Genomic DNA, 17,870 nt, shown 5'->3' with positions numbered 1-17,870 from the left:
TTTCCAACTCTATAGCACACACAATAACAAAGTCTCTGCTCTACTCTGAAACCTGCTTAACCACAAGAATTTGTTCAAAAACAGCCACCAGAGAGAACAACCTTGCTTGTTCTCTCTGACACAAATTCTCAGTAAGTTCTGAACTGAAAACAGAAGTACAGATTGAAATTGAACCCACTGCAATTAGGTTTCTATTTACCATTTACTTCTGAGCTGTTCATCCGAATGGTAACCTCAGGCCACCTGGGCTGCACAAATGATCCAACACGGCTGTAGATGGTACAACTCTGTTTTATTGTCTTAACAACGGTTACAACTAACTGCTGGCTTGGGTACGTGCTTCACCAGCTGACCTGTGGACCCAGCCCTATCACTATCTTAGTGAGGCACTCAGCACATGGACTATGTCTGAGTGGCACGCTGTGAGCTCTATGTCATGAGCTTTCTCCTGGTAGAGTGGGAACTGTGGTGTTCCCTGTTTTATAGTGCGTGTGCTCTCACTGGTGATTGGCTACAATGTTATGTGTGTGCTGGTTGGTCCAACTGCCTGTCCATCAGTGTGTGTGTGATTGCACCATGATATGCTGATGTAGATATCATGACAGTGAGCACTTCACACTACCCAAGTTGTTTCCCTAGAGGGGGAGGGTGGGCCATGTAGCATGTGGGAGTCATTGCCGAGCAGTCCAATCAGACACTGTGCCTGAACACTGCTGGAGGCAGACAACACGTGCTGCAGCCAGCATCCGAACACCCAGGGCATGGGACATGGCTCTGGGGACATGTCCACAGCCGGAGGGTGGGTGAGTGCCACGGGGAGCAGACCAGTGTCTGGTCCAGGTGAAGTTACGTGCAGACCCTGGGGTCCATTGTGGAGGGCCTGCTGTGGCTGAAAGTGCATGGGCAAGGTGACGTGAGCGTGGGAGGGGGGGGGGCAATTAGGAATGGAGGGTCCAGGGGTGGGAGCCACCGGTGTTTGTCAGTCCAACATCTCTGCCAGTTCCTTGCAGATATTGAACAATATGGACGGTATTTTGGACTATACAGAATGGTGCTGCTGGTAGGCCAGGAGGCCAAATACCGGTGACGGTGGCAGCAGCAACGTCTGCAGATACTCAAGGCGGTGGCTCACATACAGGGTCCCGCCGTACACCCTGAAGACCCAGCCATCCATCAGGCCAGGGAGGGACCCAGAGGGGGAGGTCCCGACGACTCAGGGAGTACATTTCAAAGATGACGACGGACAGCGCTTCAATAAAGAGACGGTGCAGCCATGTCCTCGCAGACAAGGCACCATGTGGTGGAGGAGGACACCCGCTCCTGGTGGTCATCAAGGTCACCGCAGTCCTGAACTTTGATGGCTCGGCATCCAGGGCTTGACCGGGGACCTGGGTGGCATCCCGAGGTGTTATTGGCCAGGGTTTAGAAAACACCAAAGTACATTATGGAGTTCACCTGGCTTATAACTGTTTATTGATTTTGGTTATGATGAGCACAAGGGCCTGCCTTTCAGGGGTTACTCAACAGAGTTCTTAGGCTCTTTTAATCAAAAAACAAGCTTTATTCTACGAATTTAGTTAACATCTGTATAAACACACTCAGTAAGAATTATTATCAACGACAAACATAAAGCCCCCACACAACTACAGTAATCTATGTATAACCCTTAATGAATTCGCCCTTAACAGTTCCAAATCAATAACAAGATCCCATAAACCAAAAACCACATTTTACCAAAGCAGCAGGTTAAGTATAATCATTGGATTTTGTCCTTGGAATAACTCTTTAAAATTGAAAATGGAAGGCAGCATGGTGGTGCAGTGGGTTAGCCCTGCTGTCTCACGGCGCCGAGGTCCCAAGTTCGATCCCGGCTCTGGGTCATTGTTCATGTGGAGTTTGCACATTCTCCCCGTGTTTGCATGGGTTTCACCCCCACAACCCAAAGATGTGCAGGGTAGGTGGACTGGCCACGCTAAATTGCCCATTAGTTGGAAAAAATTAATTGGGTACTCGAAGGTTATTTTTAAAAATTGAAAATAGAGAGACAAGCCAAAATACTTCTCTGTCTGAGTCTACAGCAGCCAAATGTGAAAACGAAAGTAAAATCTCAGAGCCATGAACCAACTCCAAAACTCAAAGTGAAAGTAAAAACTCACAGAGCCACAGCCCAGCTCCACCCACACAATGACATCCCTGAAGCCAAGTGATAAGACAAAAACATTTCTGAAAGGCACACTCCCATGAATTAAAATGAAATGAAAATTGCTTATTGTCACACGTAGGCTTCAAATGAAGTTACTGTGAAAAGCCCCTAGTCGCCACATTCCGGCGCCTGTTCGGGGAGGCTGTTACGGGGATCGAACCGTGCTGCTGGCCTGCCTTGTTCTGCTTTCAAAGCCAGCGATTTAGCCCTGTGCTAAACAGCCCCTGACACAGGCCATAGCCCACAGGTGTATCCTACAGGTCACGGATGCGTGTTTCCCCAAGCGGAAAACGATATAAACTTTGACATCGACCAAGGCCAACAAGATGTCCGGGAGGTTGGGTGGGTGATAGGTGGTGGTCCTAGAAGGGAGGGGGTGCTGTAAGGGGTCTTGGGGGAACCTGAAAGGGGGGGACGCCCAAGGAGGGGGGTGGGGAGAGGGGGGAACCCACAAGTACACTTAGTGATCAGGGCACGCTTTCAGAATGGTGGCTCAATCTCTGAGTTTAAGCCTCCCAGTGCTAAAAAAAAATTCTAGTGGGCTAAACCAGCGAGAAACTTCCCAGGGCCCAAAAAAGTGATTATGTGTCATTGAATTACGGTGGGGAAACCACCGGCCGAGCCGGCAGGAAACTCCCTGAAACGAACGCCATAAATTAACGTGGAATCTGTTTGGGAGAATCTCGCCCCATGTTTTCTGACACATGGGGCGGGATTATCAGCCGCGGCACACCAATTTCCCACCAGCCGGCCAATGGGATTTCCCATTGTGGGCAGCCCCACGCCATGGGGAAATCCCCGGATGTGGGTGCGTGGCTGGAGCAACGGAGAATCCCGACAGCGGAGAATCCAGCCCAAGCTTCCTCAAACATCATTCAGTCTCTGCCTCTGGTTGCCTGTGCATCGCCCATCCTTTTTCTTTACCATCTGCAGCTGAGCTTGCATTCACTGAGCTCTTGCTCTCTAGAATTTAATTCCAAATCTTTCCAGCTTTTCACTTCTCTGTCCCTTTGAGAACCTCTCAAAATCCAATACAAGTATTAAGTCACCTTCCTGAACTCTCTCCCCATCTCAACATTTACGTCCTCATTCTGACAGGTGCTGAGAAGTGCCTTGGGGTATTTTGCACGTTAAGCTGCCATATAGGGCGGCATGTGGCGCAGTGGATAGCACTGGGACTGCGGCGCTGAGGACCCGGGTTCGAATCCCGGCCCTGGGTCACTGTTCGTGTGGAGTTTACACATTCTCTCCATGTCTGCGTGGGTTTCACCCCCACAACCCAAAGATGTGCAGGTTAGATGGATTGGCCTCGCTAAATTGCCCCTTAATTGGAAAATAAAAAAATAATAATTGGATATTCTAAATTTATTTTAAAAAATTAATTAAACTGCCATATAAATTTGTAATACATTTCTGTTACTGTGGAGCAGTGCTCAAAAAATCCAACCTTTTACAATTTAATTAGGGTCACAATGCTTTGATTCAATTGCCATCCAATGTGCCTCTCCTGTAATCTCCCAGATTATTCAGTATAGAAAATCCACTTGGTAAATAAAAATGGCTCTAAATTTGGGCTAGAATAATCGCAATCAACTGATGTTTTAATTGAGTTTCTTTTAATTCTCCAGGAAAAAATGGGTCCTTAAATCTCAGACCAAAAAAATCTGTGGCCTAAATCTTCCGGTTGTGCCTGCCACGGGAATTCTCACAGGCAGGACTGAGAATTTGACAGACAATCAAAGGGCGCGATCGACCGGCCTTAAATCTCGCAAGAGGGCTCATCATCTGGATTTCCCCCTCACTGGGCATGATCCAGATTCACATATTTAAGTGAGCTGTTGGATACACATAAATATGTCGACAGTGGATTCTCCCAAGGCTCAGGAATGAACGTCCACGCCAAGGAAACCTCACCCTGGTGCTGTTTAGCACTGGTCCACACAAACGTGGACGAGGCGTAACGGCACCTGGGGAATTTCCCAGGCCATTAGAGGCCCCCGGGTGGTCGGGCTCTGGACAGGGCTATATCCTGGCACTCCTGCTGCCTTCTGGTCACCTTAGCACTGTCAGTCTGGCACTTTGGCACTGCCACCCTGGTACCCTGGCTCTGCCACCTGGACAGTGTACCCTGGCGTGGGCACTGCAAAGGTGTCAGGGCTCCAGTGCCAAGGTGCCAGGTTTCTCATGCCCTTATGAGGTGGGGTGAGTGGTTCTCGAGAACAGTAACAAGTAGCTCCAGGAGGCCGTAGTGGGGGTGTCGTGAGATCGGGACAGCATTTAAAAATGGTGTCCGATCTTTTCCTGCACTGATGAGCAAATAAACAGAGTCCCGTTTGATAGCAGGCTCGTTCTTGGTGCTGCAGGTGCCGGCAACACCCCGCTCTATGCGCTCTATATGCCCAAAAACCAGAATTGTTTTCTTCCTGTTACATCGCACCTAAAAGGTCCGTAGAACACTCATGGGAATCTGCAGTCCATGGGCGGGTGGGACCGGAAAATCCCACTCTGTGTCTTCAAAAGATAGCTGTTCCACTGAAGCAGATAAGCAAACAAATGAATGCCTGAATTTATGTTTCTCTGAAAAGTATTGCAATTGTCGAACTTGTTTCATCCTTCCAAGCACCTAAAGGTTAAGTTTCATGAAAATACGTGCATAAAATTTCTTCCTGATATACAAGATGCATTATAACATGAAACAGGGAATAGGATATTTGTCGACATTCAAACACCAGGGATTCCCGGGTCGGAGAATCGCCGTGGGGCGGTGTGAATCCCGTCCTGCCGCCCTGACACCGGCTGCCGGATTCCTCAGCGCCGGTATTTCGGCGGGGGGCGGGAATTGCGCCGAGCAGTTCGGGGGCCGTTGGCAGTGGCCCCTCCAGCAATTCTCCGGGCCGCGATGGGCCGAGTGGCCGCCCGTTTACGGCCTGTCCCGCCGGCGTAAATTACACTAGGTCCGTACCGGCGGGACCTGGCTCTGCAGGCGGCCTGTGGAGTCCTCGCAGGGCGCAGGGGGATCTGGCCCCGGGGGGGCCCCCACGGTGGCTTGGCCCGCAATCGGGGCCCACCGATCCGCGGGCAGGCCTGTGTCATGGAGGCACTCTTGCACTCCGCGCCGGCCGGTGTAACGGTCTGTCATGGCCGGCATGGAGAAGAACCTCCCTGCGCATGCGCTGGGATGACGCCAGCACACGCTGGCGCTCCCGCACATGCGCCAACTCGCTGCGGCCGGCAGAGGCCGGTTGGTGCGGCGCCAAGCGCCAGCTGGCGCCGGCCTAGCCCCTGAAGGTGCGGACGATTCCGCACCTTCCGGGCAGCCCAACGCCAGAGTGGTTCACGCCACTCTTCGGCGCCGGTTAGGGGAGAATCCCGCCATACGTCTTTAACATAGGCATTAACCATGGACTGTGGACCCATTATTATTGGAAAAAGTTGTTTCTAAGAAAGTATTTAACTAAGGTGAAATACTTAATATTTAATCAGTGTAAGTGGAGGGGTTTTGAGTGATTTCAAATATTGCCTGACACTTCAAATTACTAATGTATTTCAAAAAGATCTGAGAAAAATTTCCTCAGAACTGTAAGCCAACATAATTGGCATTCAAAGTTATTTAAATAGCATTAATGGTTTAATGAGTTTGGTTTTACTTCTTATTAATTCATCTTCTCTCTTCTACATGCAGCTTTGTAACTAATAAAAGGTGTAATTTAGTGCTGATGTGTAAAAGAGATAGTCTATAATGCAAATGAAACTTACCACAGTTAAACTCATCTGTTGTTACTGAGGCAACTGATCTTCCCTGTAATTTCCTGGGATATTCGCATGTTGCAGCTGCTTGAGTGTTGCTGCTTTGTGCATAGTTATTCAGTAATTCTCCCAGCCACATTAACTGACAATCACACACCAGGCCATTGGAGTCCAAGCGGCTGTAGTCATGTAAAAACAAGGACAGAATTAGTCTATCTTGTAGAATTTTGCAACAAAATATTTTCCATTTTGCAATTATCATCAATTCAATCTTCTTTCCACTTTCCAAAAATATTAGCGCTTTTCTTTCCACTCTCCAGAAGTGGGACCATTAATTATCAGTGAAGATTCTCAGGTTATTTGCCATTGTGTCACCGCAGCCAAGCCCAGTCCTGAGTTCACCTGATTCTATATGCACATTTCCCACAGGAGCCAGTGTATAGTGATTAAGATTGACAACTCTGGCTCCAATCTCCCCCTTCCCTAACCCAGGTTAATTTGAAGTCTCCTACCACTTGCTCATTGAGGTTAGTTAATGTGGTACGGTGCAAGGATCAAACCTGGTCAGCACAGTATAGCTACTCGTTATGTTAACTCATTATGCGATCAGCAAAATTCAGAGCTTCTTTCTTATCACAAATAGAGAAAAAACTATCCTTACATGATATTTGAGGCCAGAGATTTGCATTGAAAAATGCTCAGTGCTCCATTATTTTGTGCTCTTGTCTGGTCTAACTCCACTCTAATTGGTGAGCACAGTCATATAACAAGTTTAGACAAGTTCTGCTAATTCAGAGTTATGAGTGTGGAATTTCAGCTTATCCCCGACATTGTTCTATGGGATTTGCTATTCTAAAACAAGAATGGGTGACGAAGTCCAAAGGTGTGCAGGTTAGGTGGATTGGCCATGCTAAATTGCCCCTGAGTGTTCAAAGGTTAGGTAGGGGTTACAGGATTGCAGGGGAGTTGGCCTATGTAGGGTGCTCTTTCAGAGGGTCAGTCCAGACTCAATGGGCCGAATGGACTCCTTCTGTACTGTTGAGATTCTTTTTCCAAGCTTTACCTCTGGGTAAGTAAAGGAAGAAAAACACAGAAAGCAGATAAAAGTTGAACTCACCACCTAGAGAATATTTACTTCTTAAAACAACTGCATTTTTGGAGGAAGACAGGCTTTGGTCTGTACATGTTTTTTTATTTGTTCATGGGACATGGGCATCGCTGGCTGTGCCAACATTTATTGCCCATCCCTAATTGCCCTTGAGGAAGCAGTTGAGAGTCAACCGCAATGCTGTGGGTCGGAAGTCACATGTAGGCCAGACCAGGTAAGGATGGCAGATTTCCTTCCCTAAAAGACCAGATGGGTTTTTACGGCAATCCACAATGGATTCATGGTCATCATTAGACTTTTAATTCCAAATATTTATTGAATTCAAATTTCACCATCTGTAGTGGTGGGATTTGAACCTCGGTCCCCAGAGCATTACTCTGGGTCTCTGGTTTACTCGTCCAGTGACAATACCACAATGCCACCGGCTCCACATATGTTGAAAGAGCCAATTGAAGCTAGCGGAATAGTAAGTCTTTGGTTTAAGCTCGTGCTCAATCTAAACATCAGCAAAGACCAGATAAGTTCAATGGCCTCTTTATGTGCTGTAAATTCTGTGTAATTCTATGTGTTCAAAATAATTCTCTGTAATTCTATGTGTTCAAAATAATCGATGGGATTCTCTGTTCCTGAGGCTAACTGTTGTGCCAGGGAAGAATTCATGGAGTTATAGACATAGACATAGAATTTACAGTGCAGAAGGAGGCCATTCGGCCCATCGAGTCTGCACCGGCTCTTGGAAAGAGCACCCTACCGAAGGTCCAAACCTCCACCCTATCCCCATAACCCAGTAACCCCACCTAATCCCCATAACCCAGTAACCCCACCCTACGGGCAATTTTGGACACTATGGGCAATTTAGCATGGCCAATCCACCTAACCCGCACATCTTTGGACTGTGGGAGGAAACCGGAGAACCCGGAGGAAACCCACGCACACACGGGGAGAACGTGCAAACTCCACACAGACAGTGACCCAAGCCGGAATCGAACCTGGGACCCTGGAGCTGTGAAGCAATTGTGCTAACCACCATGCTACCGTGCTGCCATGGCACCTAAACCTGTGCCCACACCTGGACCGATTTAGCAACTGTTAAAGGACTCGCACTGGCCCCACGTGGAACCCAATCGATTCCAATGTGAAACAGTGCCGGATTTGCCAGATTTGTGATTGATATGCTGATGGGAAAGTCAGCCAACACAGACAGAAACCAGCAGGTGCTGGTTTGCTGTGTATTTAACTCTGCAAAAGCTCAGACAGCATCGATACCAGCGACCATCAGCATAACAATGTAGCAGCCATCTACATACTGATGAGCAATCCCCGGTGACAATAGCAACATTTGGGACACACAAAACTATGCCAGACTTCCCGGCGCCAGCAGGAGCCAACACAGAAGAGGTTAACGAACACCTCAAGAACGCCCATCGATCAGGGAACCGGTCCAGTATTGGAGAAATCGAACCAAGCGATTGGGACAAAGTCCAATCACCTAGAACCAGGTACAGGGTCCGCCCCGAAAGGCGGGAAGCCCCTGGGGACTATAAGAGATAAGCCCCAAGTTCAAATCGCTCTCTTCATCTCTTCGTCCTGCCCGGGTCACCCAGCAATGCGAACCAACCTTGACCGTGACCGGTGCAGTGACCACCGAAAGAAGTAAGTCTTAATTCAACGCTCGCTACGAGATAGGCGCTCCTAGCTACCAATCCGTACCAACTTCGAATCCCGCAGACTCAGAACCCGAACCAAAGGCTATTTGTTCCCCTGACCTGGTGGGCCAGTCCGAAGTTAAGTATAGGCCTGTTAGTTGTAGAAGTAGCTTAGACGTAGAATCTGTGCATGAGTAGCGATTACTGTGTATAATAAATGTGCTTTGATTTGAATCTTACTAATCGGTGTATTGAGTTATTGATCATTACTTGGACTTGAACCTCGTGGCGGTATCATAAAGATACCTGGCGACTCGAGAGCAAAGGTAATAAAACAGAGCAATTGAACCAACCGGAAAGTTAGCAACAACACACAGGAGGCTGACGAGCTGCGGCCGCATATACACACTTCACTCCCCACATACATCATCCCAACCAACAAGATGGCACTGGTTACACTGGGGCACACCCATGACCTGGGGGGACACTCATATGACCTGTGGCCCTTAGTTCACAGTAGGCAGTCAGCGGCAAACGCAGCTGCTTGGTGCCTTGCAGGCCGCAGCAATGGTATTCCATGCCCGTCCACCCGGGCCCCACAGCCCACCTCCTAGCCATCGGGAATTCACCCTGGTGGAGTCGGAAAATCGCAGAGGCCTCGGAGAATACTGGTCAGGCCCACTAATGATATGCCAAGGGTGTTTACTGTACGTGCGGAGTGGAATGCATTGATGCCGCTGTCGAGGCACTGGAGAATTGCGAATTGGCTTGTAACTGGCACCTGTCAAACCCAATTCACCACCCAATCGCGTTTCCCGATTCAGCTGGAGAATCCCGCCAAATATCTTTAAAAAGGCTGCTGATAAACTATGGTTGTCAAATTTGATTTGTAATGGATCAGAATAAAAGGTGAGGTAATTGGCACTAACTGTTACTAATGTTTAGGGGGTACACCAACTTCAGACAAGGAGCAGATGTGTTCATAAATGCAAGTATCTAAAAGTTGCTGTCTGAGTCGTGTCACTCTACCCTTAGCTTCCCAAGAACTTCTCTTTACTGGTGGATCACAAGCAGCATACATTGAATATCATTAAGTTGCTGTACGTGTGCAATAAATATGAATTAAACACACCACAGATACTTAGGGTTAGTAATTTGTGGGGAAGACATCTTTTTAACATCTTTCTGGCATTTAAAATTAACTATTACAAGTGTGGAGTCTCATTCATTCAGGTTTGGAATGTTTCATGGAGGATTTTTAAAAATGTTAAATTTAGATGTTGACTTTTTCCTTCTTTTCTGTCTCTTTTTTCTCTCTTAATCTAACTTTTGTTTTCCTCCCTTTAATCTGATCTAAAATTGAGTTTGGCCTTTAATTCACCCTCCTTTTTAGTCCTTCCCCTCTTGCTTGTTTCCCAATCTGTTTATGGATACACCTGTTGACTCAGGTCCCACATTGCTGTTTTCCTCTCTGTGCTGTTATTTGCTTACATTTTTAACAACTTTGTGGGCAAATAGTTTTGAGTTGAAAGTTGCAGGAGGAACTAACTAGTGACAGAAACTGTTAAATGCCCTGCTATAGAAAAGTCTAACCCGGTACAATGTAAAAATATTACTGGCGAATCCAGTATTCCAATGGTTTCCCACAGAATGACAATGCCTGCACTTGTATAGCAAATCAGCAATTCAAACATCTCAAAGCGTTTACGGAATACATGATTCAATTGGGTAAATTGTGAGATTAGCACGCAAAAGTCAGGTCAATGTTGAACAAATAACTAAAGATTGCAGCACTTACAGTCGGTTCAGTGAATTCAGATGAGAGAAGGTTCCAGCAGGTATTCTTGATATTTTATTATTGTGTAAGAATCTGAAAAATTAACAAGACAAGTTAATAACGAAAGGAATCAGTTTTTGCATCTAATTACGTCATTTTTTCCTCATGCAATATACTTAATAATTATATTTCTCTAAAATATCTGTTTGGTTTACTGTTTCTACTAAGTTCCCTTTAATCTCACTGTCTAATGAAAATTACCTGTTGTTAAGAACCCCGCTGATGTTAAATGTGAGATAATCCCAAAACCCAGAGGGTAACTTGGAACATCAGTTCTTAGTGGTGTATAATTTTAATTTGGTATACTGTGAGAAAAATATGTGAACCACGGTGGAATAGTCCAGTCATTGTGCAAACAATTAATAAAGAAGATTTATTAACTTAAAAAGAAAAAAAACACTACAGAAAGGAGTATAATACACTACAACATGTAAGTACACGGATGGCTACACATAGAATGACAGGAAATTACCCCTTGATTCCAAGTACCTGTGTTACCTGAACTCTGAGACACCCTTTTTCCCCAAACAATATCCAATATTGTATAACTCTATGAGCTAAATCCAGCAAATAATTACCATGCACAGGTAATGTGGCCACATTTGGGAAAACCGTCTTCAGTTTCAGCGAAGGTACAATCTGCTTGGTTCGAATTTTGAAACTAATGACTGCCTGTTAAGCAAAACTTGTTTTCGGGAGATTGTTTCTGCAGTTGGGTGTGGCTGATGGTAGCTGCGTCTCTGATTTTCTTTATCTCCCTTTGTCCTCAGTCATTGTGCTGATATATACCACTTTTCCCTCTGATGTTCTCCATACTGTGAAGTTGCTTTTTGCATATTGCCAATTCCTTATCTCTCCACTTTGAAGTTACCTTTTCTATATCCCCATTGTTTTCTTCTGTTCACCTAGGTAAACATTTGCTTTTCTCACTGATCTGCAAATTCGCATCTCAACATTTCTTCAGACATCTCCCTGTTTTATTTTCGAATATCCCAATTTCATTTTCTTTTCTTAAATTTCCCCCAATTCTTAACAATGGCTGGAATTTAGTGAAAACATTAATTGCTGTGGACTTTAGCTACATAATCTAATCAGCCAGTCTTGGTCAATCAAGAGTTGTAAAGAGTATGACATACAGTGTCTGATATGTCAGTTCAATATACGTTTGCCATTCTCTGATTAAGTGCCAACTTTATTCATTTGGTAACACTCACCGAATGGCCTCCTTCTGCACTGTAAATTCTATGAAATCTATGAAATTCATGAGTTCAAGTCCCACTCAAGATCACTTTTTTATTAATTCAAGGGATGTGGGCTTCACTCACTGGACCAGTACTCATGCCCTTCCCTAATTGCCCTTGCGAAGGTGGTGGTGAGCTGCCTTCTGGAACCACTGCAGTCTTGAGCATATAATCTGGGTTGACATTTTAGCGTGTTGTATTGTCAAAGTTACTATACTATACTGAGATAATAATTGCCATTTTCTTTGGCCTCAGGGAGTTTCTCTCCACCAAGGCTGCACTTCAGCCATTTCTTGTTGGCGAGACCAGCGGAAAAGCCTCCTCACAGATTGGGGCGCCATTTTGTCTGGATGCCCTTATCTCTCTCTCTCTCTCTACCCACCCACCCCTCCCTTTTCAGCCTATCTCATTTTCGATCCCTTCTGGGGAGGCCCCCAGGAACACTCCCTCACTGCCCCTCCGCCTGGTAAGGCACTCCTGGGCTTGATCCCTGGCAGTACCAACCTGGCATCCTGGCATTGTCAACCTGGCACTCTGTTAGTGCCCCTTCCAGCCTGACATAGTGCCACCCTGCTCTGTCCCTGACCACCTATAATGATCTGGGGGATTCCACCCTAGGTGCCATCATGACTGGTCCACATTTTTGGAAACCAGTACTAACACCCTCGAGCGGTCTCCTAGGCGTGGCCATTAGTTCCATGGCGCTGGGAGAATCCCACAAACGCAAAGGCTCATTTAAATATGCAGATTGTGACAACTTGCAAAGTGAGGCATTCTCGCGTGATAACTTTCATGAGGTTCAACCAAGTCGGGCTCGACAAGGCTGCTAAATCGCATCCACTATTTATCTGTTCTGATTGATATAAAAAATCCCACGGCCTATTCAATGAACAACAGATATTACCCTGGTTTCCTTGCCAACACAAACAAAAATGGAATAAATTGTTATATGTAGGTGTCCTATTTGTCTATTTAATAGAAGTGACTGCACTTCAAAATCATTATTTGTACTACATTTTGGAATATTTCTGAGGCGCATAATGAGGTGCTAAACAAAAAAAGTTCTTTGTCGGTATGATGTGTATCTGACCTGACAATTTCCTACATGTCTGATTTGAAAGATGAATTGGGGGACATCTTCAAATTCAGATCAAATTCTGTACCAATGATCCCACTGACCACTCCCGTATCATTGGCTTGGGTGATAGATTAATGGAAGTTGTTGTGATCTAATTTTTGTCAATCCAATATAGATACCACAATCATTGTTAGCTTCATAAAGAGATTCCATTTTCTGGCTTCTAATGATCGACATCTCGTTCTAACAGTCAATGTATGTCTTTTTAACCCAGTACTATTAAAGGCAACTCAACATTGCTAAATGTCTTGTGGTAAAACTATGCCTCCATTTGTTTGAATGATCTCAGGTTTAGCGGAGCAAAACAAAAAATTTGTATCTGACCAGTATTCTCTTTCTGTACTATTTAATACATTCACATAAATAGCAACCTCTCCATATAGCAGCTCAGGCCACTTTAAAGCACTTGCCAGCCAATTCATCGCTTTTGAACGGTAGTCACTATCGATGTGCAAACTAAAAATATCCTGGGCGAAATTCTCCGGAAACGGCGCGATGTCTGCCGACTGGCGCCCAAAACGGCGAAAATCAGTCGGGCATCGCGCCGCCCCAAAGGTGCGGAATGCTCCGCATCTTGGGGGGCCGAGCCCCAACCTTAAGGGGCTAGGCCCGCGCCGGACTGATTTCCGCCCCGCCAGCTGGCAGAAAAGGCCTTTGGTGCCCCGCCAGCTGGCGCGGAAATGACATCTCCGGGCGGCGCATGCGCGGGAGCGTTAGCGGCCGCTGACGGCATTCCCGCGCATGCGCAGTGGAGGGAGTCTCTTCCGCCTCCACCATGGTGGAGACCGTGGCGAAGGCGGAAGGAAAAGAGTGCCCCCACGGCACAGGCCCACCCGCGGATCGGTGGGCCCCGATCGCGGGCCAGGCCACCGTGGGGGCACCCCCTGGGGCCAGGTCGCCCCCCCCCCCCCCCAGGACCCCGGAGCCCGCCTGTGCCGCCTTGTCCCACCAGTAAGGTAGGTGGTTTAATCTACGCCGGCAGGACTGGCATTTTAGCAGTGGGACTTTGGCCCATCCGGGCCGGAGAATCGCGCGGGGGGGCCCGCCAACCGGCACGGCGCGTTTCCCGCCCCCGCCGAATATCCGGTGCTGGAGAATTCGGCAACCAGCGGGTGCGGGATTCACGCCAGTCCCCGGTGATTCTCCGACTCGGCGGGGGGGGTCGGAGAATCTTGCCCCCTTTCTATATTGTTTTAATGGTCAGAAACCAGATTAAAATAATTCCATTAATGACTGTATGGAATACTACAAACAGTTATTGATGAAAACGCAGTCGACTCTGATTAAAAATAATTCGGGGATAGAGCTAAGTTAACGGTATATATTGGCCCAGATCTTCTGATTATCGAAGACCAGGGACGGGATTCTCCGTCCCACCGGACCAGATTTCTGGTGCAGCACACCTCCGGGATTCTCTGTCTCGACAGCCGGACAATGAGGTTCCCCAATTTGGGCAGCCCCACGTCGTCGGGAAATCTCTGTGCTGTTGGCACAACAGAGAATCCTGACAGCGGAGAATCCAGCCCCAGACGTAAAACCTAAACTGTGCATCAGGACCCCACGGATATCCTGACACCCTGGCCTCAGTAGTAATTGTCCAGTAGGTTTGTACTTCTGAAGGACAAAGCTCCTGCTCACTGGGACTCTCCGCGAATGTTTCTGATATAGGTTTGGAAAGTCAGAGATTTCGGACAATTGCGATATACTTACCTGAACAGTTACCCAGAAAATGTTAGAAAGAAAAATCTTAGTCTAATTCCTGGGAAACTATGCAACTGATTCCCCACCCCCACCCCCACCCCCTCCCGAAACCCCCAATCACTCATGCCAATACTCCTAAATCCCTCCTCGAACCTCCCAAAAACCCCTAACCCCGACTAATCTCTGACTCACCACATCTACCCATTCCTGACCTGATACAACTACCCTCACGACCAAACTTGAATAGTTCCTGATCAGAATCTCTCCTGACCCAAACCAATTACTCTCCTACATACCGACCTGCCACCCTACCCACTTGCTACTCAACGCATCTGCCACTGAACCTACCTGCCACCCTCGACATCTGTCACCCGAACCCACCTGCCAACTTACCCACCTGCCACCCTACCTCCAGCCACCTTACCACCCTACCCACCTTCCACCTTATCCACATGCCACCCTATCCATTTGCCATACAACCCATCAACAAACCTAACCATCTTCCACCCAGCTATCCTAGCCGCCTACCATTCCATCTATCTTCCACCCTATCCCTTGCCCACTGATGTGCCCAATCATACATACATAACACTGACCTCACCCCCCATCTCACTTACTCACTTAGCTCCCCCGCCTACCCACCCTACAACATTTCCCATTCACCAATTCATTCATTCCTTAATATTCATCCATTCGCATATTCGCTAACATTCATACTGGACATTTTAAACTTATCTTAAGGCAGCAAGAAACATAAAAAGGGGGCATGGCCTTAACCTCCTCCCCAAGCTCAAGTGCTATGATGATGCTCTTTGCGTGACTGAAGGCTCCATATTTCTGAGGAACCCAGCTTTGGAACACCCAGCCAGACACTCAGAATAGCATCATGGTGCAGAAAAGTAGGAGTGGAACAACAATCCAACAATGATTGCCGCTTCGCAGAAGGTTCAGGCCATTTATTGTGTCTTGCAGTATAGTTTGGAAACTTTTCCATATTATAACAAAACTGTAATCTAGGTAGTGCCATTAGAGTCAGACTTCAACCTTAAGACTAACTAAAGCTTTGAACACTTGATGCTAAAGAAAAGAAAATTCCAAAATTAAATCTTAATTTCTAATGAATCTTCTTTTAGATTCTACCATTTACAATGCTGGTTTATCACCCTTTTCATCTCCTCCTGTCAGTCACTTATTCCTCTTCCAATCCTGCTGTGTTAAAAATTCTCTTCACCTCATCTTTCCATCTGGTCTTGAGCCTTACTCTTCTCCTCTTTCCTAGCAGTCCCATGTCCATCACTCACCTCATCATATATTTTCTCTCTTTCTCCGCAACAGATAATGATAAAATTGCAGTTTCTTCTTAGTTACTTTCTTCGATGCTCCCACAATCTTCACTGACCCCATGATTGAACCATGGAACCACAGAATTCCTACAGTGCAGAAGGAGGCCATTTGGCCCATCAAGTCTGCACCGACCCTCCAAAAAAGCACCCTACCTAGGCCCACTCTCCCGCCCGATCCCCATAACCCCACCTAACCTGCACATCTTTGAACACTAAAGGGCAATTCACTTAGCCTGCACATCTTTGGACTGTGGGAAGAAACCGGAGCAGCTGGAGAAACCCATACAGACATGGGGAGAATGTGAAAACTCCACACAGATAGTCATCACCCAAGGTCGGAATCAAAGCAGGGTCCCTGGCACTATGAGGCAGCAATGCTGTGCCACCGTGCTGCCCTGTGCTGATGTGCTGGTTCCTGATTTTGTCCTTTCTCATCACTCCATACAGCCATCTCAGTGTTATTAGTATCCAGTCATTGTGTATCCCTCCTAGATGTTTCCCAATCTTCTGCACGATATAACAAGGCTGGTCTCACTACTATCTTGTAGATTCTTCCTTTCAGTTTCAGTGCACTGCACAGGTCCACTGCACCTCTTTAAATTATTCTGGCCAGACTTAATCCGTTGAACAATTTCAATATCCACATATGCATCTTCTGCCACCACTAACCAAGGTGCCTGAAATCACTCACTTTCTCACCCATAATCTTTGCACCTACATTTGAATGAATAAAAACACAAATTGCTGAATGGACACTCTCAACAAGTTAAGAAATTCTGTTGAGGGAGCAGAGGAATTAAAGTCTTTGGTGTACGTCCTTGGTCCCTAACTCTACATCTTATCCCTGCGATGTGTCAATGAATAAACAAATATCAAATCTCAGCTTTATCTGTCCTGATCTATTTAAAAATACAGTAAAAGAATTGTGATGGCTTTATTTAAAAATTAGAATAGAGTAGAATTCACGGAATTATAGAATCCCTACAGTGCAGAAGGAACTCATTTGGCCCATCGGGTCTGCGCCGACCCTTCAAAAGACCAGCTACCTAGGCTCAAACCCCCATTTTATCCCTGTAACCCAACCAACCTTTAGACATTTAGGGGCAATTTAGCATGGCCAATCCACCTAGCCTGCATATCTAGACTGTAGGAGTAAACTGGAGCACCCGGAGGAAACCCACGCAGACACAGGGAGAACGTGCAAACTCCACACAGACAGTAACCCGAGGTCGGAATCGAACCCGAGTGCCTGGCACTGTGAGGCCGCAGTGCTAACCACTGCTGTGCTGCCCCGGTAGATAATCCTCATATTATATTTTTTCTTTTATTGAGTCACTGTACATTAATGTGTTCTATAATCTATACACACAATGGATTAATGTAAAATTAACAAAAGATTTAGGTTCAGGGCAAAACTCATGAGCAAATTACTACATAATAGGCACTGCAAAGCCATTGATCCTTTATTTTCCAACATTGTCTGAAAGAAATGCAAGAAAGTTGTCAAAGTCTATTCATTTACATTGGAAGTATCTCAACCATGCAGATGCAGTGGACGGGCTTGTCAGAACTCATGCCTGTCAAATATTTTGAATCATGATCCAATCTGTTGACTCCAGGTTTACTATGCTAACTTTTGCAAAATTATTGCATTTGTGGCAGTTTCAAAGCAGAAGGAATTTGCTGCTCAATTTGTTCAAATCAAAGACTACAAAATGTGACAACTGAAGATATAACCATTAGTCAGTTTAAGTGTAACTATAAGTTATTCTTGCTCAACCGACTGCTCCCTGGATTTCTCAGTGCAGGCAGTCCTCAACTTTATCATGTCCAAGTTACGACGAATTGCTCTTACAACGTTTATAAATTGACACCTTGTTTCGGCTTTCCCACAACGGTTTTGACT

At 46.3% G+C, this 17,870-nt stretch overlaps 1 protein-coding gene across 4 annotated transcripts in view; it reads right to left on the bottom strand.

Annotated features, from left to right (window-relative positions):
• The window catches only part of LOC140385541 (peroxidasin homolog), a 757,374-nt gene that overhangs the window by 308,246 nt on the left and 431,258 nt on the right, over positions 1-17,870 (bottom strand). For all 4 annotated transcript variants that reach the window (XM_072467791.1, XM_072467793.1, XM_072467792.1 and 1 more), the window contains 2 exons: positions 10,503-10,574; positions 5,960-6,129 (listed from right to left, as the gene is read on the bottom strand). In XM_072467791.1, coding sequence (XP_072323892.1) covers positions 5,960-6,129; positions 10,503-10,574 — 242 coding nt within the window. The remainder of the gene's footprint in view (positions 1-5,959; positions 6,130-10,502; positions 10,575-17,870) is intronic.

The sequence above is a fragment of the Scyliorhinus torazame genome, chromosome 11, assembly GCF_047496885.1.
Source record: "Scyliorhinus torazame isolate Kashiwa2021f chromosome 11, sScyTor2.1, whole genome shotgun sequence".
In the NCBI taxonomy this organism is placed as follows: domain Eukaryota; kingdom Metazoa; phylum Chordata; class Chondrichthyes; order Carcharhiniformes; family Scyliorhinidae; genus Scyliorhinus; species Scyliorhinus torazame.
Note: the sequence above shows the minus strand (reverse complement) of the source record. Positions and strands in the feature narration are given on the sequence as shown.